Raw genomic sequence first — 25061 nt, forward strand, 5'->3', positions numbered from 1 at the left:
GTTTTCTTTAATTTTGCACATAATCTGGCACTTAAGTCTTCAATCTGCCTCAAGAATGATTAGCGAAGGTGGTAGTGAACGAGAACAGCGCCTGTACGCATGCGCCGCACAGCCGCCCTGCTGCACGCTGCCGAGAGTTGATTCTACAATAAAATAAAATGAAAAATAAAAAGAGTAATAAAATCATCACCCCGAAAGCGGGTAGTAGACGTCACGTAGTATATGTGTACCAAATTTCAAGTCAATAGGTGAAACTGTTTGCGAGCTACAGGTGATTTAAAATCCTGGACAGACAAACGAACAGCCACGGTAGCGTATTATAGAAGAAGATAGTTTTGTTAAAAGTCTGTCCGAATTTTAATTACCTCAAGAGTAACGTTAAACTAATCATGGTGAATTGCGTTGGAATCATCTTAATTATTATTATTATTTTTTTAACTTAAGAAAATATGTGTAAAACTGGTTGATCTAACTGGAATAAGTCATTTCACTTTTTATTTTATCATAAGCGCGTGGTTGTCTACATCCCGACACTCATAAATAAACTCCAGTATCTTATTTATCTGAGAATGAATTCCACTGTAACCGACATAAATGGTCTGCTGTGTATGTCGACATAATGATTTTGTAATCGATTAACTGTCCTTTGTTCCCTGTAGACATCTACTTATTAGAATTTAAACTCGATAAAATTGTCTGCAGCATCTGATGAAATCACTTTGTTCGAATGTTTTATCTTGAGACGGCGGTGTCTCCTGTCTAAATGAAAGGGTTAACAGGGCTCCTAAACCTTACGTTACAAATCTAAAAGGATAAACCTCAAAGCTACGCAGATGTACATTGTAAATGTTAAATAAGAAATAATAATTCAATGAAACCAGGTCTAAATACTCGTAAAATAGAAGGGGAAAAAACGATATCTTTCTGTGTAAGTCAGCGAGGTAAATCACGAATTGTAAACTCTTTAAATTTAGTGAAATACTTTAAACAACAAATGTGTTAAATGTCCAGATGTTCAAATAGCATGGATTTCATAGAAGTTAACTGTGTTTTCTCACAATAAACCAAATTGAAAATGTACCTTGTAATCACAGTGTGCTAATCCATCTTCTGTCGTAAAATCTGATCGTAAAGTCGTATTTGGACGAGTCCGCGTTACACGGAAATTTTCACTTTGCATTTTAAAACTGTTTCACTTACCTACTGTATGTGGTAAAATGAGAACTTAAAGTGAAATCTGATGGAAACTTGTCTGGTTTGGCACAAACATCAGAAGGTTTTCATTCACACTGTGACAAATTTTACCTATGAAATGTTTATCAACTTAATGAAGTGTGTATATAGTTTAGTTTTCCCACTTATAGTGCCTTTCTGGGTCTGAAATTACCTTAGTAATTCACACATGTGATTGCTCTGCGAATCTGAATACTTGATTCCTATGTATGTTAATTAAAATTAGACTGAAACATTTGACCAATCTAATATCAAATTAAACTTGAAATACTGTATCCGACCATGGGGAATTTCTCGTGTTTGTGGGTAATACCGTTAATATTTCAATTTACAAACATTAATAAATTGTAACTAGCCTACCCAAGCAGGGCGGCACGGTGGCGCAGTGGTAGCGCTGCTGCCTCGCAGTATGGAGACCTGGGTTCACTTTCTGGGTCGTCCCTGCGTAGAGTTTGCATGTTCTCCCCGTGTCTGTGTGGGTTTAATTTCCAGGTATTCCGGTTCCCTCCCACAGTCCAAAGACATGAAAGTTAGGTGCATTGGCGATCCTAAAAGTGTCCCTAGTAAGCTTAATGCCCTGCAGAGGGCTGGCGCTGTTCCCGGGATTTGTTCCTGGTCCAGAAGACCCCGTGACCCTGTGTTAAGATATAGTGGGTTGGACAATGACTAACTGACTGACTACCCAAGCAGTCACAACTGTGGCAGGAGCTGTGGAGACGGCAACCCAGCAGCTGAAAGTCCATAATGGTTTAGACTGAGTCATCCATTTTGCACATTAATCACCTGATTCTTGTTCTGCCAGCAGAGCAAAAAATCAAATTTTCATTTCCTAGTCACAAGCATCCACATAGCAAGCCACACATCTTAGCTTAGTGAGCTTAAAATCCTTTTAAAAGTAATGTTTCTTCTGTAGTCTGAAATTGGTCAAAAGAAAACCTGACATCTAAGATCTACGGTCTATTTTAGTATATATCTTTTTATTATTTTATATTTATTTATTTATTAACAGTTCATCTTTCACAAATGGAAAAGAAGAAATAAAAAAGCAAAACCTCCTCATGTTTTTTAAACTTTCAGTAAAGGTCCATATTTCTCATTTTGATTTCCAGTTGGCCAGCAGCAAGCATACTCTTTGAGCTATGTCATCAATGGACTGATGGTGCTAGCAAGATGGTGCTAAAGTGTGTGCAATGCTTTTACTCTCAAGCAAAGTTGTTAGATTGGGTCAGGTCAGGAAGCATGTCCTGGTACAGTATTTACCACACCCACAACGCACATGAAACATCTCGGGATCCCAGTTGGCAACCCCCAAGGCAGACACGTGGACCAGTCCCACCCTCCAGAAATGACCATCTATCTGTTGCAGCCAGATGTTACGTGGGCATCCACTTGACATTGTCCAGTCACTCGGGTCCTTAACAATGAGGACCCTGCAAGCCAGATCACCCTAGGAAAATTGTGCCACATGGCCATTGTGCCTTGACTGACACTCCCTCACAATGTAGGTAAGGTGTCTCATTTGGGACTCCATGAGCAACCGCTTGTTCGACACAAAGTCAGACAAATGGTACCCAAGAATAGACCCAGTACCGAAGGAGTCCAGTCTTCATCTCAGGTCACTGGATAGCATCCATGTCTCGCAGCCATATAGCAAAACAGGAAGCACCAGGACTCTAAACACTTAGACCTTCGTTGTTTTGCAAAGATATCGGGAACTTCACACACCCCTTTCAAGTGACCTCATGACTCTCCATGCTCTCCCAATCCATCTACTGATTTAATAGGAAGAGTCACCAGAGATGTTACTGCCGAGGTAAGTAAACCTCTTGATGAGGTTGACACTCTCTCCGCAGACAGAGACACTGCTGATTGCTGTGCCCAAGAGGTTATTAAAGGCCTGGATCATAGTTTTTATCCAAGACACTCGCAAGCCCACACACTCATAGTCTTCACTAAGTCTCTCAGGAGCCAAAATCAGAGCCTCCATTGACTCTCCGAAGATCACAGCATTGTTGGCAAAGTCAAGATCAGTGAATCTTTCTTCACCAACAGATGCCTCACAGCCACTGGACCCCACGACCCTACCCAACATCCAGTTCAAGGAAGCATTGAAGAGAGTAGGAGCAAAAACACACACCGGATAAACTCTAGAATCAACTGGGAAAAATACAGAGGTTCTGTTTTCTCTCACATAACTTAAGGCCACTTTGCACTCAAGTTACTCCCTTGTTGAACCAGTTTGGTCTCTCATTAAACCAATGTCTATCTCTGTATAATAATCCAAGTGCAACATTTTTCCTAGGTTAAAAGTTTAAGAGCATACACCAGATTACTTCCTTAGAAGGCTGGCGTCCTTCAACATCTGCAATAAGATGCTGCAGATGTTCTACCAGACGGTTGTGGTGAGCGCCCTCTTCTACGCGGTGGTGTCCTGACGAGGCAGCATAAAGAAGAGAGACACCTCACACCTGGACAAACTGGTGAGGAAGGCAGGCTCTATTGTAGGCACGGAGCTGGACAGTTTGACATCTGTGGCGGACCGATGGGCACTGAGCAGACTCCTGTCAGTCATAGAGAATCCACTGCATCCGCTGAACAGGATCATCTCCAGACAGAGGAGCAGCTTCAGCAACAGACTGCTGTCACCGTCCTGCTTCCCTGACAGACTGAGGAGATCGTTCCTCCCCCACACTATGTGACTCTTCAATTCCACCTGGGGGGGTAAACGTTAACATTATACAAAGTTATTGACTGTCTGTATACCTGCATTGTTATCACTCTTTAATTTAATATTGTTCTTTATCAGTATGCTGCTGCTGGAGTATGTGAATTTCCCCTTGGGATTAATAAAGTATCTATCTATCTATCTATCTATCTTATTTAAGATTTTCATATCTTTATATAATTTTTGTAGTTAACATAAAAAGCAATTTTCTTTGGTTCAGAAATGCAGTTATTCAGTAGTAATATTATGCCTTTTCCAATCTGCTCAATCCAATTCAGGCTTTCCAGAGCAAGTATCACAGTGTCAATCACCATCCCAGAATGATCAAGAATTCATAGTGCATTGTACTGATGCAAACAAGAATCAATGATGAATGTGACATACATGTCTTTGAAATATGGAGGGAAAGCTAGAATAGCAGAGAAACCTACAAAATTGTTCACATGATGAATAAGAACATAACGCTGCATTAGTAAAGCAGTAGCTGAACCACTATGATACAAAGCTACCACGGTGCCACCTACATATATATATATTCAGTAGTGCTGGCATCTAATTTCTACATCTGAACTTACATCTGCTGCACCTATAACCATTTCTCACCTAGTCCTGGGTGTAAATTACCGCAAAATCATTCCGCACGTAGGGAACGTAACAACGTACAATACCAGAAGTGTGAAGAAACAGTGAGGACAAATGCTATCTCTGAAATAGTGACCTTTAGAATTGTTGGACCCCTTAGTAAGTGGAGTGACGTACGCAATTAATTGTATGTTGTTTCATTTGTTCTGTTTCTTGTAGAATGTTAAAAAAAATGTACGTTTATATTTTTTGTTTATAGTTTTCATGGTGCTCATGACAATATAAGAACTTCAATAAAGAGCCAAAGTTTGAGACATAAATAAAGATAAACGCACCACTCTGAGACTCTCTATGTGTCGATTCTATTGAAACCAAGGACTACTACACTGGGCGCATTTTGTTAACCTGTTGTTATGAGATTATAAAACTACTGCTTAGATCTGCTTCAATTTATATAAATACTTATGAAGACAGGGGTTGGGGATCTGTAATACAATAAAGCTTTGCAAATAGGACATCTAAGCAACTAAAGATCCTGGTTTTGAATTCACAGCCCTGGTTTATTTCCTGATTCATTTTATGTAATCATAGACAATCATTATAGGTCAGGGGGCTAGAGATCCATCTCTGTTCAGTCAGATGGAAACACTGTGTTTTGTAGAGAAATTAAACATATTGTATACAGTTGTGAACTCACAACTAATTAAATATGTTATTTTTTAGATTTGGGAGAAACTAGTTGGTCAGCATTGGGGGTTAGCTCAATGTTACTATAGGTGGGATCTGTTGCTTATGTCCAAAGTTGTTCATGAAGATATTTAGAATTTCAAAAATATTCAGCACGGACTCCAAAAACACCTTTTATCATATATTAAGGATACACCCTAACATTTTAATTACAGACCAGACTGGGAAGTACTCTGTCTCTTGCTCTTATATTGCAGTGGAAAAACTCCACATGCATGGCCACACAATGCACCTCATGAGATATTAATAATATTTCTTTACATGTATAAATAGTGCTTTTTCTCACTACTTAAATCACTTCAGTGATTGGGGAGCCACTTCAGGCAACATCAATGTGTAGCAATCACATGGGTGATGCAGCGGCAGCCATTTTTGCACAACTACACTCACCACACAATAGCTGTTAGGTAGTGAAGTGGGGAAAGACAAAGCCAATTAGTGACAGGGGATCAAAATGACGAGGCCATGGTGATCAATCTAGCTTCAACATCAGGATACACCCCATTCTTTAAGAAGGATGCTCAGAGATCTTTTATGTCCACAGAGAGTCAGGACCTCGGTTTTACATCTCATCCAAAGGATGGCACCATTTTTACAGGACAGTATCTCCATCACTACACTGGGGCATTGGGATCCACATTCAAACCATAGAGTAAGTGTCCACTGCTTACCTCACCAACACCACTTCTAGCAGCAACTGAAGCTTTCCCTAGATGGTTCCCCATCCACGTACTGGCCAGGCCTGAATATGCTTAGCTTCAGGTGGATGACCTCTTCTGAAGTGTTTTTGGAATGGCTGTTACGCAAGATGGAAACAGTGCTTACTCGAAGAACATCCATGAAAACTATAACAAGAAGGGAAGCCTGTCTAAATGACATACAATAAGTCATCAGCTTCTGAAAAGTCATCAGGCTGTGGTTTACTGTATATTTCAAACCAAATGCCAACCCTTTTAATCAGTGAATAAAAGACTAGACTACAAACAAAGGTCACCTGGTTTTCCCCAACAGGATAATTTTAAGTAGAAATAGACGGTGTCTCATGCAGATCATTGAATATATTCAAGGTTGACATATTTATAGTCTTTGATTTAATTGTACATTTCTGCTTCTTGCATTATTTCAGATTTAGAGACATTTAGACCAAGATGTGTCATAGCCTTCATTTACATAATCTTACCAAGTCAGGGGCAGTTGGTTGTGCACTGCCGTGAAGATGGTCACGTAATGTGAAATGCTGAAGGATTCAGTCCAACTAGTCTGCAACTTGCTCTGACAAGTTCAAACAGGCTTTAGGCAGAGGGGCAGGTTCTGTGTGCACAGGAGAGACGACAACCAATGAATGCTCATCCAGAAGAATATGAATACAATACAGAAATGAGGAATGATGATAGTGTGGCTTTGGACCTCCTAGATGAAAGAGAAGTTTTTCTGGCTGATGTTTTTGGTCTTACATACCATGAAAGAATGTGGAGGAAAAAAAAGACCAAGACTGTGGTTGAAGTCCCCACAGCAGTTAACCCTCGGTCAAGCAGCACATCATTGGCTTTAAAAAAAGAAAAAAAAAAAAAAAATGAAGGGGAAATCATGACTGAGATGGAAGACCAACGATTCTCCCACATTTAAAAGGACATGGTACAGTGACATGAGCAACTGGTCAGCAAATCAAAATTTCCACAGGATTAGCATTTGCCCAATATGACATTGAGTGTAGATTAAACCATCAAGAGTGGCTAAAGTGGGAATGTTAGAAACATTTGCAATGCAATTTAGTGAAGCACTGGACTTTGAGATAAAGGGAAAAAAAACTGACAGATTGAGGAGATCGTCCCTCTCCCACATTATGCGACTCTTCAATGCCACCCAGGGGTGGGTACAAACGTTATTATACCTGCCTCACGCTTTCTAACTTGCACTGCATTTTTATCACTATTTAGTGTTTCTTTATCAATATACTGCTGCTGGAGTATGTGAATTTCTCCTTGGGGATTAATAAAATATCTGAATCTTTACATTTCTGGAAACTTTTTCTAACCTAGTCTTACTTGACCTTTCAGCAGCCATATTAACAGATCAGGCACCAAATTTAGAGAAGTAACAAGGCTTGTTAACTGGCTCCCCATTCTACTGTAATTCAAGTCCTTCCTAGGTTTCATCTTTTCAGTCAGGGCTCACTGCGTCGGTTTTCTCCTTGGTGTACATTTAGGAGTTCCACAACAAACGGACCCCTTCAAGTATTAAAATAATCAAGCCAAAGAACCAGGCATAAAGACTCTTCATGAAAGAGGGAGCAACAATTTCACCTACCAGAGTTGTTAGTAGATGGTCAAACAAGAGATTTATAATCAACTGAATTTACATCAGTTGTAATACATAACCTGATATTTTACTGATTAATTGATGTGTAAACCATCCGATTGTTCCATTAGCATATACACACACGTCATTTTGCTATATTCCTGGTCCTTATACTTCAAGTTCCTGTGGGAGACATCTGTCAAGTCTTAGAGTATGACAGTCACCAGACTTCTTGAACCATCACCCAGGACCTTTTTTGTTCATTTTACCTTTATCTATTTGCCAGATATGCTTGAACAAGTACCTGCCATTTATTAACCCTTTATGCTAAATTAACATAGAAAGCCTACAACCACCACTATGCACAAAACTCCTAAGCCTACTTTTTCCTTCCACACAAACATAATGCTAAGCTCAACTGAGTACCTGGAGCCAGGATAGCCCCAGATTAATAAAGGAAATTGGGCTTGGGAAAGGAGACTAAAACACATTGTACAAACTGGGGTACAACACGACTTGGGCAATGGCGATTGTGTTGCCATGCCTGTCAAACAGGTAATCTTGAACAGTAATAGAAATGATAAAATTCACTGACACAATCTATTCTCTTTTGGACAAGATTGCAAAAAAAATGTGGACTGCAATGGGCTGGTCGGTTTGCACCCCACTATGCAAATCTAGGAAGATTTCATGTCAATGTGCATTGTAAAATCAATGTTGTATCTCCATTCCATAGGACATCTTCATAATCTGGACTGCCAGTGAGAAAGACCTCCTCCATTTTTATAATAGAATTGTTTTCACCCCAACATAAAGCTGAATTACTCAAAAACAGAAGTCCGCTTCCTTGACACCACCGTTCAACTGAAAAACACCTTTGTAACTTCTGTTTTTCACTAACAGACAGACGGACCTACCTGAAAAGTGATAGCTTCCACCCCAAGCGTACAAGGTGCTCCATTAATTTTCAGCCAAGCAATACGGCTGAATCATATTTGCTCAGACCCGAAACCTGCAGGAGCTCAGACAAGGTTACACCCCCAAAACAGACACTCAAGAAGAGCTACTGCCATACCCAGAGACAACCTTCTGGAATATAAAACCAGAGACAACAAGAACCGCATCCCCCTTGTTGTCACCTACAACCCACATCTTGAAACACTCTGAAAAATAAGAACTTCAGCCAATACTAAACAATGACCAAAACACTGAAAAATGTATTTCCTGCCTCCTGGCATACAGACAACCACCAAACTTAATTGTCCAAAGCTCAAGTGAACCAATGGCACATCTCCATGCCTACAGAAAAGATGCAAAACAATGTGCCCACATCCGATACAGACCGTATAGTTATACCACACTGCCGACTTGAACATCACATAAAGGGATCATTTTCCTGCAGATCTAATGCAGTCTACCCAATTTTCTGCATGAAATGTCCTGACACTGCACTGTGGGAGAAACTAGACAAAAACTTCGCCAGAGAATGAATTTACACAGGTTCCACATTAAACATGGCACCACAGATGTTCCTGTAGCAGCCCACTTCAACAGCCATGGACACCGAGAGGGACTTGAAGTTGCCCATAAGCACGGACTTTAAACACAGCAAGAGAAAAGAATGGGAAATTAAACTCCTGCTAAAATACATAACATGGATTGAATAGAGACCAGAGTTATGGCCAGATATGAGGATTGTTTACATCTCTCAGAATGACAGGTTCTGTCTACAGATCCACATTGTTTTGAAAAATCTCATTAAACTTCAAGACTGATGGACAGTTTATCCAGAGATCGACAATTGTTTTTTCCTATTGTTAGGTTAACCCTAGCCTGAATGATTTTTTTTACATTTAAAAATTTCTCATTTAAAGATTTACCAATGTTGTTCATCCTAGAGTGTGCATATTTTATATAAACATAGGGAACTCTAGTCTCTGTATTAGATCTTGCCTGAAGGCCCAAGTTGCCTTAAAAGCTTGCATATTGTAATCTTTATTTAATAAAAAGGGGTCATTTTGCTCGGCTTTTCTCTACATTCATAATGGCTAACATGTAGCAACACCCTAGTTACCACTACAGTGCTAGTACCACTCAGTGCAGAGACATTTTGTCTCCTACTTAATCTAGAGACAATTCCATTGACTAACTGAACTCCCATCCAATGTAAACTTTTACAAAGCAGTTCCCAGCTCATTTGTAAACATCCATTCTCGTTTAGATTATAAACACAGACCCACCATTTATCTCCATTTTGAATCCAATGCCAACTTAGGAGGTCAGAACACATGTAGCCAGTAGGATCCCTAGGTTTACATTTACCTCCCCAGGAATGTAAAAAGGATTTTTGGAGGGGGCGGGTTCTTCCCCCAAAAAAGGCCAAAACTAAACCGATTACAACTTAAATGTGGAGATTTAGCAGACATCGGAGACAAATCTCTACAGCCCTGATGCTTCATTGCACACTTAAATAAAAATTGCTTGGGCATGAGTGGGTAGATCAGTGTCTGAAGAGCATAAAATCAGTTATTGTAGAACTGCACAAAACTTGCCATGTCAACATCCCTCTTCGGGGCCCAATATCAACCTACTTTATTGCACTAATCTTGCCACCTAATTTATTGCACCACAGTGAACCTGCCCAATTCACTAGGCACAACATTGAATTTCAGTCATACAGTGCTATTTGCGTCAGTTTTATCTATCAAATGTTAGATTACTAGTTTTCATGGTGATCATTATTACTCAATTTAAACCCGAGCATATGCCACTCACAAGTTAACTCCCTTAACAAATATGCTTGTGTGAAGTTCATTTCAGTAGTTCATTTAGTAGAAGTTCATTTTCAGGCTACAACTTATTCAGGCTTAATAAACACAAGGAAGCTCCTTATGTCATCAAGTTACACTCTGGGTTATTGCTCAGAATGCTGAAGTGTACCAAAAAACACACCAGACATCTTATTGCAGTTAAATCAGTGTTTACTTTGCATGAAAACATTAACAAGACCGGTTATTCAAAAACCAGGTTTAGAACAAACATCTGCACACTTTTCAGAGGAATGTAACTTTCTTCACCTTGAAAAACAGCATTACTCAGATCTTTGTGCCATCACATAAAGCAGTTCATTCATGAGCCGTCTACTTTATCAACATTTTAGGTTTGGTTTTAACATGCAGTCAATTACTATTTGACAATTACACCCATTAAAGCAGAAAAAGCAAGACAATTGAGAGATTTGCCTTCAAAAATGATATGCAGAGCTTGGGATCCACCATTTACAGAAGTGGACATAGACAAAAACAAGCATCCAAATACCTAAACAGGAAATTTTCCCCATCATGGCATTTCAAAGGAATCTTCGATTAGAATGCAATTTTAAAAATCAGATTCTTCCAGGCCAACAGTCAGATGACTAAGTTATTTTAACTGGTGTTCTAAATTCATGAATTTCTAGGTATAGGGTGAAAGAAAAACAACAAGTACAATTATAAACAAGACCAGAAAGGTCTGCCAATAAGTTATTCCTGATAGATTCCAAGTTGTTTGGCCATGTAGGGTAAATTTAACAAACATTTGGCTTCATGAAGTAAAACTAAATCACAGGTTAGGACACTCCATCTTCAGATCTTGATCCCAATTTCAAGGTCTCAAGTTCTCTTCAGAATGCTATGTAGTTTCATGAAAGACCAAAAACTGAGCAATGCTTTTTTTCCCCCCAGAAGAGATTGTGTGCCTCTCCGGACTAACAGAATTAAGCAAATTGATTCTCCTCTTCCAGGGTCATATTCTTTATTCCAGTAGAGATGTTGGACTGAATCTTTTTTTCCTCCGTATCAGAAATGGGAGGCAGCACTGACTTCAACCCACTTTCAATCTTCTGCACTCGTGAATTCACACTGCTTTCAAATTCCTCCTTGTTCTTCAGCACAAGGCTTCGGATGCCATCCTTGGCAGATTCGCAGTCACTGGCCAGCTTTCCACGTTCCGATTCAAACTGAGGATTACTTGGATCCAGTCCCATGAGCTTTCCAAGGCTACTGATCTTATCCATTAGATACATGTTGGAGACCTCAGTGTAAGTTTCAGCAATCATGTGGACCAGATTGGCAATGTTGGAGGCCTGGAAAGCCTGGGTGTAAATCATGTCAGTTACAAAAGCATTGGAGGAGTAGCCTTTTATAGAGTGGACTGAATCAGCCGTATTGACAAACTGCTTCAAAGAGGTGTTGAGGCAAGTACTGATCAGGTTAGAGATCATCTGGAAGAAGCGAACCATTTTCTCCCACTGCTCCTTCACACGGCCCATGGCATCAAGGCCCTTGATCAGCATCTTCACTGCAGTATTGAAATCAATTTCTTTTACTTTGCAGGACTGCATTGTGGTAAGAATCTCTACCAGCTCCTTGTTATTCTTCTCCAGGTTGTCTACACTCTTCTGGTACATGTCCTGTACCTGCTGAAGCTGGGCTCTGCTTTGTTCGATTTTGAACCGAGCATTCTCCGTGGCCATTTGACCTGCACTTTTCTTTTCACCACTGCTTTGCTGAGCCATCTTTGGTGGAGTAGCAGAAAAAGCAGAAGAATTGGTGAATGCCTTACTCTCCGAGTCAAACATCTCACAACTATCTTTCAGACTGCTTATCTGGGCCAGAAGTTTCTTCTTTTCTTCCTCAGGGCACTCTTTTTTGGGTGCATATTTTGTAAATAAATTACAAATTGAGAGAGCAGCTTTACAGATCTCCAGGACTTTCTCTTTTGGTTTGGATTCCTCTTCAGCTTTCATACTCTTCTCAATATCTTCAAATTGCTTCTTCTGCCAGTCAGACTTCACAGATTGAGATTTATCATCATAGAGATCATTCCATTTGATTTGATCTTTTTCCACAAACACCTGGATTTGCTGGGAGAGTTTTAGCAGCTGTGCCGATTTAGAATAAGCATTGTTGACAGCTGCAGGGTTGGTACTTTTACCAGGCTGGATCGCCGAGCCTATTGCACCCTTTATTCCACCAACAATTTTACTAGGGGCTGTGTACATTGCAACATAGCCAGAAATCAAACTATTCACTGAATCTGTGATGCCTTCCACAAAGTTCATCCCAATCATTTCCCAGCCAGAGGGCACAGAATCCATGGACTTCTTAAACATGTCATGAGCCTCATCCAGCTGTTTTGTCATGCGGGTCATGTTCTCTTGTGACAACTTTTTGGCCAGTTCAGTAGACTCCTTTTTCATCTTAGCTTCCTCCAATTTTAACTTGATGGTCTTGAGATCTTCTTCATACCACTGCTTTGCATTCATGCAGGCTTCCAGCAGTTCCTGAATGAGCAGAATGACCCCTGTGAACATCTTCTCAGTTGACTCTGCCAAAGTTGTGCACTCAAAGGCTACATCACGGATATTTTTCAGTTGACCTGGAAGAAGAGATTTAACAAGGTCAATGTTGTCCTGGAGGAGGGTCTTCACAGCCATTTTCATGTAGTTTGGTACATTGGCAGAGTGAAGTCTGATCTTGTCCATGTTCTTGTGAGCTTCATTAAAGGCCCCCCATCCATTATTTGTCACCTGCATAAGACAAGCACGGAAGGACTCTGGATAACGAATATATTTGAAGCCATCCTTGGGTGCATTCTTGTTGATGGAGAAGTCATCTCTTGAAGAAATGAACACCAGCTCTCCAAGAATGGCGATGGAGAGGGGGCCTGGCATCAGGAACTCTTCCCAGTTGGCAAAGGGCTTCATAAGAAGAGTGGTTTCTTGTCGGACATCTTCTGCTTTAGAGATGCTCAACACGGCCTTCTGGACGTCTAGAGCCATATTTCTAGAAGAAAAAAAATTAGTCTTGGTTACATGAGAATTTAAAGATTAATATTATGACAAATTGCCCTCTACCAGACTAGTTTTCTGGAATATATTGTGAACTAAAGATTGTAATCCAACAAGTCTACAGCTGTATTTTTTTTTTGGGGGGGGGGGGGGGGGGGTGAGATTTAAAACCCAACCCTAGCTTTGCTTCCATACTCATTTATGAGCAGATGGGGGATCAATTCATCCAATACAGAAACATCCCTGCTGAAAATTTTAATAATTCAAGTGGTTTCACCTGAACATTTGCCAATAGGCATTACAATATTTATTATTAGTTTAGCATCATAATTTGTGGAATGATAATACATAGCAATTTGAATGCTTCCCCTCCCAATAAGCTTTGTTGTTCTGTAAAGCATATAGTTGAAAATTGCCCAGAATGACCTTGCAATTTAAAAAGCTCCAAATTCATCAGCTGTCTGCACCCAACAGGTCTGCTGCAAGTGTGGCCCTGGAGGTCAAAGTGAATGCAAGTCTTGAGCCAATTCAATCAAAACAGTACTGTCTAGAGCCCACCTTTTCATTTCATGTTTGATGGGTGAAGAAGAAAAAAAAAAAAAAAAAAAAAAAAAGTTTTTGCATTTCATGTGGTGTTACTGGAAAGAAACGCAAAGAAATAAAAATGTCTAAAGTGTAATTTCACAATACATTTCCCTACCTCAACTTTGTGACAAAGAGGAACACTTTTGAAGTTGATGCCAAAATTTAAATTCTCTTGGGTCCAAGGTGATGAGAAAAAGCAAATTGAGGAATTAAAAGGAACTGTTTCCTGCGGAGTTCAGCTTTAATAGCCATCTCCAAAAGCCCATTCTTTAATCCAAGTCCCTCATATTTAAGAATGCTACAGGTATAAAATGGAATTTTAATCTTTAAAATTAGTTCTTCATAGTAAAGCTCATTTCATGAACATTAGTTTTCATCCAGAAAATACAAGGGCAAGTCAGGAAGTAGGACAATTGTGGATGGGGATGGCTGTACTGTCAACCCATACATGACATTGCTCCTAAAGGATCATACTTGGTTTTAAGAAGCAACTGAAAGCAAGAGTGCTTACTGTAGCCATTTAGACAAATTGACATACACTGAAAGTATCACATTGAAAGAAAATTTACATTGAATGAACATCAAGAAACTGAAGATTAGTCATTTATTGTTGTAGCTTGAAGTTTGGTTTCAGATCAACGTTTTTAAAAAAAAAAATACTTATGGTGGAGGGAACAATTTATTTCACTAACCTAATATTTTAGGGTGTTCATGTACAGTGGGGGTGGGACCGTTTGTATATTCTTCCGGTCGAACTTTCCAGCGTGCTGGCTTTCCAACTGCCAAACTTTCCCCGAGTGGAATGGACGTGGTGGCTACACAGGTCTGGTCATTTTCAGCAGTAGACTTATAACGGAGGATTCCCGGCAAGTAACCCTGTTTCTCAACTGTTAATTTTAAAGTATAATAACTCGTAATAAAACTTACCCTATAGAAACTGTTGTATATTTAAGATTTACACTGCAAAATGCATGCGTATTTGCACTAGATTTTTAAATAAGTACAGCATTGGAATGTGTTCATAATATTTAATAGCATAAAAACAGGTTATGACCAATACACCATTTAAATGGTAACAACTTATTTACATCAGTATAATTACAGCAAATAACTAAATGATTTACCTCAACTTAAATTGTGGGTTCAATAAGAATTATATTGGTTCAGATTGAAAATTAGGTGTGAAAATTACCTTAAATTTTAAGTTGAATGGAGTTTACACTTTCAGCGTCAGGCTTTTAAGTGGCTTATTTATTGCCATCAATAGCAGCCAACAAGCTTACTACACAGAGGTAGTGTATTCGGCAACAGAATAGACGTTAACCCGACACCGATTCACGCAATTAAATCTTCAAAGTTTACATTCCTCCAGCATATATGGATCATGGCTTGGATTTTAAAATAACCCACGCCCACAATGAGTATAGTTTTTTCCAAAAAATGACAGAAAAGCCTGCAAGTTAACCGTTTATTGCAGCATACACGTACATTAAGCAGTATTAGAGCACGGAAGAGAACGACGGTCTAAGCGCATGTATCATGAATAGCGCGACACTGTCGTACCCAAAAGATTTTTAGACGACCGACGGTAACGCGGAAAAACTGCATGGCGAGTAACAATTCAAGTAGGAGGATGTGAAGAGGAACTCTTAAGCTGTACTGGAGCTCGCTTTACAACCACTACATACTGTATATAGTTCTGGTTAAAACAACAAGTCTCTTGCAGCAGAAAATTAAAGCAGTTTAATTTATATACGCAAACCTCGGCCCACTGCGTTTAGGGTTCGTCGTTTTACTGATGAAGTCGGTGTGAAGAAACTAACAGCTGAATCGCACAATGCTGGTCAGTCACATAATTCAAGTGCTAGGATAGTTTAAGAAAGATACCCAACATGACGATGAAGTCCAGAACTATAAGCTTATACACGTGTTTGACCGAGTAAACTACTTCAGTCCAACATTTACAGAGAAGTTTCAAAAACTCACTTGCACTATTAAACTGTCGGCTTTTACCTCAAACCATTGACATTAAGTATCGGCGCTTAAAAATTCTACTTTATTAATGGCAAATATGAAAATTTAATCATTTCAAAATTTTTGGATATATTTTAAACGGGACAATATCCAATAGGAAATTGGTGACCGTTTCATAAAGTTAACTTGGAGATTTTTAACTTTTAAACGAAGAAAAAAAAACCCTTAAAAGCAGAAGGGTGGTTTTTCAGCGATACCAGATTTGGTTTTCCAAAAGACCCATCCACATGAAGGTTCCAGAAAGAACCATTTACACCCGTAACAGGGTCCACAGCCAATAACCATGAGATTTGTGAAATACCAACGGCTGGCCATTTTAAAATTACTCTTACCGATATGTCCAGTAACGCAGGACAAATTCAGGTTTTCGTAATATTTTAGCAGACTGCAGTCTACCACACAGGAATGCTCTTCCTCCTCTAGAAGTTTTTCATACCACAGAACAAACTTCATATGGAAGTGGAAACCATCCCACTGCTTGGTCATGCAGTTTCTTTACGAGGATCAACACAAAGAATGAGCCGGTATTTAAGAGCGCATGCAGGTGTATGGGGAGTAGTTAGCATTCACAGTCATTTATGCGAAATACACAAGTTATTCTGTGCGACTACTGAACTTTAACCTTGATATTCCTTTTATTTGACTTAGTGGGGTGTTGCCGTTATGGATGCAATGAGAACAAAAAAAAAAAAGTTTTATTGGATAACTAAATATGCAAGCTTTCAAGGCAGCTCCAGCCCCTTCAGGTTTACATCTTGGCTGAAGATGGGGCTTGAGCTGCCTTGAAAGCTTGCATATTTAGTTAGCAAATAAAAAGGGGTCATTGATTTATCATTGCATCCTCTTAGCAAGATGCTTTCCTGAAGCGAGGTGGAATTTCAGAGCGTGCATGCAAATAAAATACACAAACACCCAGAACGCAAAACTTTCCCCCCACCCCTTAAATATACAAAAAGCCCGACAACACTCTTCAAATGTACAAAAGGTGTGGGGATGCCTTGGACAACAAAGAGCGGCGGGTTTTTTAATTCAAAACGGTCACACGCAACGTTCATATTTTAAGGCTAGATGACCTTAATTCATCTTAGCCAAACTGGCCTGCCATATTTTGAGTAAAGGGTTAGTGTTAAGCGAACAACAATGTTTTTTGTTTCAATAGGATTTAAGTTTAATAGAATTACAGAACTAGAGAAAGCCATATTAAACCTTTAGTTCATTTTTTCCTAAGAATCCTAACCGACAAATCTTAATATCAAAAAATTCTAACCAGAAAAAGACTCACATTTAGCCAAAAAGACAGGAGAAGGAGCTGCTGCTTCCAAGGTAATAAGCAGATGTAGAACTCTAACTCTGCTAACACGCTTAAATAGGCAGTTTATCATCTGCCCTAACCAATCATTTTCAATCAGTGACTCGTGGCTTCAGATTATCACTCTCTCCTGTTTACCATTTATCTCCAGGCTCAAACAATTGCGTAATGTGCACTGGTGGAGTTCTTTACTCTCAACCTGATATCTGAGGGGGGTACGGAGCGAAGTAACAAAAAGGGGGGCGCGAAGATGTGAAAAAAAGAAAACAAGAATCAATAATATGAAAAATACATCTATTGAAACCAAAACAAATTAACTTAAACTACATTCTGATACTAGAAAAATAAATATAGAGTTAGATAAATGTCGATAAAAGTTAAATAGGTATAATAAAATATGCATCTATAATGTATCATTAATTAAAAAAGAACAAATTGGTATTAGTGGGCTCCTTTCAAAAAAATGTTGGGGGGGGGGGGGGCGCGCGATTAAAACCGTTATGAAAACTCGGGTCGCAAATACTTATGGTTGAGAAACGCTGCACTTGCGCATTCACTGTAAATTGTGATTTAGCAATATACAGTTTATGTTTGGATTGGCTCTTCAAGACCGAAAAACCTGGTTGAGGAAAAATGCTAAAACTGTAAATGAATGGAGATGGTTTTGCTATACGCATACAACCGCACATTACACGGGGCACCCAATGCAAATTATTTACAAGTAAATATTTTAAAATTATATTGGTAATCTATATAAATATAAAATCCAACGCAAGTCTGTCTGTCTGTATATGTATGTCCGTTTTTAGATCGTTTTTTTTTCCTATAATTTGCTTGAACATTCCGATAGATTTTTGCGATTTCTCTCATTTCGCTAAATAGCATCGCTTGCGGTAATGATTTAGAGAGAGAGGATTCGGGCCACTTGGGGGTTGGGGGTTGGGGGTTGGGGGGGGGTGAGCAGGCGGGGCCCTCCTCACTCAAGCGCCATTCTCCATTTGAGTCGGTCTGATGTTGCAATGGCGAGAGGGTTTTAATCCCTCGCATTCCTCTAACCGCGGTAGAGATGCTCTTTCAATTCAAGAGGTCGCAGTTCCCTGTGAAGCTTTGCTTTGCAATATCAATTAACAAGGCCCAGGGACAGACAGGCAAGCTGGCAGCGGCTGATCTTAGCTCACCAGGCTTCTCGCATGGTCAGCTTTACGTCGCTTTCTCCCGGGTTAGTTCCCCAAGAAACCTATATGTCCTCGCCCCGATAGCAAAACCAAAAATATTGAATATGAAGAGGCCCTCGTATGCGAAAGCTATCAACATAAATTCTTCTCAAAACAAATTACATTTCATTTACATATTTTTTTATTGATTTTTAAAGTTTGTCCTGTTTACGTAGGCGGAGCAGCGGGGGACAGCTAGTAATAATATAAAAGTAGTAAAAAAAAGTTTAAGGTTGCGTCTGCAAAAACTACTTGTTTAAAAATGGGCTGAAATGTACATTTATTATTAACTCTTAAATTTGGCAATTATATTTGTGAAATTGTTTCTGAAAATAAAAAGAAAAAATATGATTGGGAGGCAGAAAAAAGAAGCCAGATAATGAGTTTATACGAAAATAAGGATTTTATTAAATGCCGGTTACAGTATATTCTGCAAACTTCACTTCCTGAGCAGGCCGTTAATGATTCTGATCAACTTTATCTACAACAAAAATAGTTTATTATTACTAATTGGTCAGCCGAGTAACATGTTGGATATTGTTGTGACAAGCTGCCCAGTGATATTGGTTTCTATAGGTTTGGTTTATCATTTCTGTTTTCACTTAATTGTTTGTTGCAAAATGTGCTTCAAAGTGAGAATGGTGTGCATTAGAATGGGTGTGATGTGCCCAAGAATGCCATGCGGTGCTATGGTGGTTCCTGCTTATTGATGGTGCTGAGGGGTTAGTCTCGCACCTGGTAAAGCGACCACAGATCTTTAGAGTAAAAATTCATTTATTCATTTGATTATTTACACTTTCTGAACGTTACAGGCAGATTATTTGATTGTTTATTTAAAACCGTTTAGTAAAATTCGGAATTTCAGTTATCTTGTAGAGTATCGTTTTCCGTAAATCCAGAAAAAAATGTGGCCACGTCATCGTCGTTATTAAACGTTTTTAAAGTTATTAAACAGTGGACGACATGCAGGGCCGGATTTATATGAAAAGAGGCCCTAGGCTATTCCACTTATGAGGCCCTTTCACCTTCCATTTTTAAGTTTGTAAATTACATGAGAGATAATAAAATTTTGCTAGCAATTTGAGTGTAGGCCCCTCTTGATCTTGAGGCCCTAGGCTGAAGCCTAGTTAGCCTATAGGATAATCCGGCCCTGGCGACATGTTGACGTAACGGTTTTATTGACCGATTTGCTGTTAGTTAATCGCTGAAGGAATCTCTTTATTTACATTATTGTAGTTCAAACAATGCCTAAAATCTTTATATCCGACACATATCTAAATACATCGTGAGACTGTTTAAACTGCAGTGGCGCCTGTCACTTTCTAAAAAGAACAGCATTAGCATGGCGCCTTTTGCAGATTCTATTTCTTAATTATATTCAATAAATTGTACTGGCTGGTAAACCTTATGAAGGTTACACATTTTTTCTTTCTTTCTTCCTTTGAGAGCGGAGCAATTTTTAGATTTTTTTAAATTTACTTTTATGTTTCGGATTGGTTCCTGCCTTGTGCCCTGTGTTGGCTGGGATTGGCTCCAGATGGTTGGATAATGGATGGATGGATACCTCTCCCATAGCGATATGGCAGTAAGAAATCACATAAGAGAAAATAACAGCTTTCTTTAATGACAATTTACTCGACATGACAGACGAAAGGAAGCCAAATGGCAATACAATTACTGAAGTGGGAGTTCAATGTATACAATGAATGGATTTTCACGATCGGATGATGTTATCTCACCATCCGTCTGGCTTCCCAGTGTGCCAGGCAATGTTCCAAAGCTTTATACCCTTTCTCCATGTGCAGACCACTACTTAGGTAAATCATGCCATTCCAAACATGGCAAAAAGAGGATTCAATTTCATGCATACAGAAATAGTACGATGCCTATTTTCGTAGTTGTCCCTTTCTCTCTTCAAATGCTTGCATAGCAGTTCTAAATCTTGAGCCTCTCTGTCCTAAATCTGGCCTGTACATGTGAGTGGATTTATAAAATGTTTTTTTTTGTACAGAGAACAGTGACATTAAACTTATATTCTTATTACAACCACTGACTCCCACCTTTCAATACTGGGGTCAGGTGACCCATTGATCCATGCTGGGGATAGTTCAAGCAAAAGTAAATTATAGAAAGAAGATTTCTAAAAACTGAAACAGAGAGAGTCAGGGAATTTCTAGTGAAAGGCTAACATTGTTTTTGCAGCAATTGTTCTGAAAGAGAATAACCTCTGCTGGATAAAAGTAAGAAGAAGAGAAGAAAGGTCTAGCAAAATTAAGTATTTGAGTTACTAGAGTAATAATAGTAGAAATAATGGAGGACAAAATGTTGGAAATAGCAGACCAGAAAGCATGAACTAGTGGGCAACCCAAGAATATACGTTAAAGATTACACATGAGCTTTCATTGTACAAAGATGAAGGTTAGGATATACAGTCAAAACCATGGCATAACTCTTACTGGGGTTAAAATATAAACTATGTAAATATTTGAACTCAGTATGCTGATAGTTTGAGTTCCTAACAGAAAAAGTAATATTTTGTTAAAGCTGATTTCCGTGAGATAGAAGAGACACAGGAAAAATAGCGAAGCCATATTGAAATTATAGGTAAGGAATTACAGGATGCCTTACAAAGAATTGTATACAGGGAAGCCACCGGCTTTGTGGAGGTTTAAAGAGAGCAAAGGAAGGTATGGAGAGGGTGGGAAAGAAGTGCAGAGGATAGTGGTACACCAGTCGAATTCAAACACAATATGTGTTTAGTCTCTGAAGTTCAAAAAACGTCAGTAGCATGAAATTTGCAAAGAAAGGCATTTCTGAAAGGTTTTTAATATGGTTTCTAAAAACATCTGGCATGACACTGGACAGCCGTGACCTGATAGCCAAGCTGTAAAATGCTGGCATCAAAACTGAAAACAAAATGGCATTGTGTAATAAGACTAAAATAAAAATACAAGTGTTAAAGCAAGAATGAAAGTGAAACTAGAAAAGGCAACACATAAAACCTTAGAAAACAATAAGAACTCTAAAAAAGAAAATTATCTTAGCTCAAGAAAGCATAATATACACTGCTCAAAAGAATAAGGGGAACACTTAATCATTACAGTTTAACACCAAATCAATGAAGCTTCAGGGATATCAATCTGTCCAGCTAGGAAGCACAAGCAATTTTGAATCAATGTCACCTACTTTGGTGCAATTGAAAGTGACAACATGTGCACTGGAGGGGTAACAGCAAGAAAAAACCCCAAAAATGGGATGGTTTTGCAGGTTATGGCCACAGATAATTGGTCTCTCGTTATCCTTCCTGACTAATTCTTCTCTAGTATTGCATTTTGGTAGTGTCCTTATCACTACTGGTAGCATGAGGCAGTGCCTGCAGCCAATTCAGGTTGCTCAGGCAATCTAGCTCCTCCGGTATGGCACCTCAGTACTGCCATAGCAAGAAGGTCTCAAGAGCATGAAGCAGATTCCAGGAGACTTGGGCAATTACACAAGGAGAGCTAGACAGGGCCATAAACTGTATATAAGCGAAGGTCTGTGAAATGGTTTACACATTTATAGCTAGAAATCAACAAAGGGAGACAAAAATGAATCATGTGTCTTAAAATAGTCTTTTATTGCTGAGCTTTTAACACCTACCAGATGTCAACATAAAAAAAAATGATTAAACATAATGGAATCAAAAGCAATGTATAGCAAACGAGGAGAAGGGGAGTAGCTGGGTGTAAGAGAGGTGGATTAGTAAGGTGGGGTTCGAAGGTTAGGGTTATATATGTTATTTGTCTGATATCGCTTTCAGATAAATCTCTTACTGACTCTGCACTTATGGGAATTAGACAGAGTATACTAGTCAGGTGGAAAACTTTGCTTTTCAGTACAGCAATAATTGTCTGCAACTAAAGATCAGTAAAATCAAGGAAATGACTATTGAATTTTAACCCACAAAAGAGCCTCTACACCCAGTCACTATTCAAGGAGTAAATGGTGCACACCTAAAAGTACTTGGGGGTCCACATCAAGAACAGGATGGACTCTTCTCATAACACAGAAGAACTGTATAAGAAAGGGCAGAGCAAACACTTTTGTTTTAAATTGGGTAGTGAAATCCTTTACACATCCAAATTTCCCCCTGGGGTCAAGCAAAATTGTGTCATTATGTTCTATAACTCTGTCATGGCCAGTGCAATTTTCTAAGCTGTGATGTGCTGATAACATTACTTTAAGGGACGCCCAACAAGTTGATTAAGAAAGCAGGCTCAGTTATAAGAAACACACTGGAGGTAGTAGTGAAGGAGAGAATGAAAGCAAAACTGAGTGCCATTGTGAATAATGCTGCACATCATTTCATTGACACTACTGGGGCTCCAATATATTCGTGGTATATGCCATTATAGTGCCTCACTGGGACTGGGACTGGGACTGCGGATTTTACCTTTAAACAAGTCAGAACTTTAAAAAACAATGTTTTCGTTATTCTAGTGTGTATTTAATAGGAGGGTTGTTGTTTGATTGGTTGTTTTGTTATAATATGTCTATTCATTTGTTGAAGATATATAAAGAAGCCACATTTTCCCCTGGGGACAAATAAAGTGCTATCTATCTATCTATCTATCTATCTATCTATCTATCTATCTATCTATCTATCTATCTATCTATCTATCTATCTATCTATCTATCTATCTATCTATCTATCTATCTATCTATCTATCTATTGTGACAGTTTAAGGTCTCCGTGACCCCTTGAACCCTCAGACCAGACGTCAGACACCAGATAAAAGTCCAAATATTAATATTTATTATAATAATAAGTGCACAAAGCACCCTCCTCTCCACAATACTCATAAACAATAACTATAATCAATAAACAATAACCAATCCTCCACTCCCAGACGCGTTGCCACCCTTCCTCCCAGCTCAGCTCAACCCTCTGGATTTCCCCATCATCCTTTTATACCCCCTGACCCGGAGGTGTTCCTGTCTAACAATCCACAAGTCCTTATGACTTCCAGGTCTGGGTAAAAGTCCTTTTCCTCAACCCGGAAGCACGTCGTTTCTTCTTGTCATGTGATCATGACGCACTTCCGGGTTATAGGGCACGTAAGAGTCCTTGAGCCTCCCTGCAGCGTCCTCTGGTGGGCCCTACGGTGTCCAGCAGGGTTGTGAATAAAAACTCCATTGTCCATAATCCCCGCTGGTCTTTGGGGCACTTCCATGCTACAGGGAGGGCTCCATCTAGCGGCCTGGGGGTATTGGTCGGGGTAAATGGCCGGCCATCCCTCACACTATCTATCTATCTATCTATCTATCTATCTATCTATCTATCTATCTATCTATCTATCTATCTATCTATCTATCTATCTATCTATCTATCTATCTATCTATCTATCATATAGTGCAGTTCATTTCTATCTATCTATCTATCTATCTATCTATCTATCTATCTATCTATCTATCTATCTATCTATCTATCTATCTATCTATCTATCTATCTATCTATCTATCTACAGTACTGTAATGATTGACTGTCCCACCCCACACCCCAAAAAATTAAATAAAGTTAAATAAATAATTGTGCGATCAATAACCTATTTGTCGGGGTACTTTTACATTCATATTAGAATGCTTTTATGTGAATCACAGAAATCCCAGATGGTATATGGACTTTCACTTAAGATCACAGCCAAGAAATTAAAAAACATCTGTTTGTACAAACATTTTATAAATAAGGGCCCTGGGCTTTTGAAAAGCCGGATGGTTATGTAGATCCTTTAACATGATTTGAATCTTCCTCAACCACAGCAATGTGTAGCAAACTTTCCCAAGAAAGCCAAGAAGCTTGAGTGGAAAGGTCCTTTCAGAAATTTGCTAAGTTTGCTTACCCCACTTGAAATTTTCAGTGTGCTGACCAGCCCAAGACACAGTTAACATGTTGACTGGGAGGCAGCTAAAGGGCCTGAATAATAATACTTCCACGCCAGACCAGGGGGTGGCGAGTTGCACTGACTTTCACTCTCAATCCTCTGCAGACCATCCACGGGAAATCCCACTCGGTTCCGGCACTATTAATGACATCACTTCCGGTCCGGCTCATTATGATGTTACTTTCAGTCCTGATGACATCGCTTCCCGGATCTGTCGCCCATTGAGGATGTTACTTTCGGTCCAGATGACATCACCTCCAGTCCCGGTCCCGATGATGTCACTTCCTGTCTAGGCCTTTAAACCACCATCTTATACAACCTTAAAATCAGTTCTGGTTTGGACTCAGACTTTGAAAAACTCACAAACAAATTACTCTTTTGCAGCCAGGGTGCAATTTACGGGTGGCTGCTCCAAACCTTTTTCGATGTCTTTTGACTATTATTGTGACAACATGCACTTCAATAACCTGGGTATCACAGATGCCTGATTTCTAAAATGCCATGTAAATTCTTATTCCGATTACACATACTGGGTTATTGGACTCTGAGATACCTGATTATCAGAGGTAGATGTTTCCGCGAA

The 25061-nt window shown here is 39.2% G+C and overlaps 2 protein-coding genes across 2 annotated transcripts in view; one reads left to right on the forward strand and one right to left on the reverse strand.

Annotated features, from left to right (window-relative positions):
* LOC114653822 (aerolysin-like protein) overlaps positions 1–25061 on the forward strand; it is a 989661-nt gene that overhangs the window by 69329 nt on the left and 895271 nt on the right. The gene's annotated exons all lie outside the window — the stretch shown is intronic.
* LOC114653824 (uncharacterized) lies at positions 11214–17409 on the reverse strand. The gene is made up of 2 exons (XM_028804369.2): positions 17317–17409; positions 11214–13410 (listed from the first exon to the last, which is right to left on the reverse strand). The coding sequence occupies exon 2, from the start codon at positions 13404–13406 to the stop codon at positions 11340–11342; it is 2067 nt and encodes a 688-aa protein (XP_028660202.2). The 5' UTR covers positions 13407–13410; positions 17317–17409; the 3' UTR covers positions 11214–11339.

The sequence above is a fragment of the Erpetoichthys calabaricus genome, chromosome 6, assembly GCF_900747795.2.
Source record: "Erpetoichthys calabaricus chromosome 6, fErpCal1.3, whole genome shotgun sequence".
Classification (NCBI taxonomy): Eukaryota; Metazoa; Chordata; class Cladistia; order Polypteriformes; family Polypteridae; genus Erpetoichthys; species Erpetoichthys calabaricus.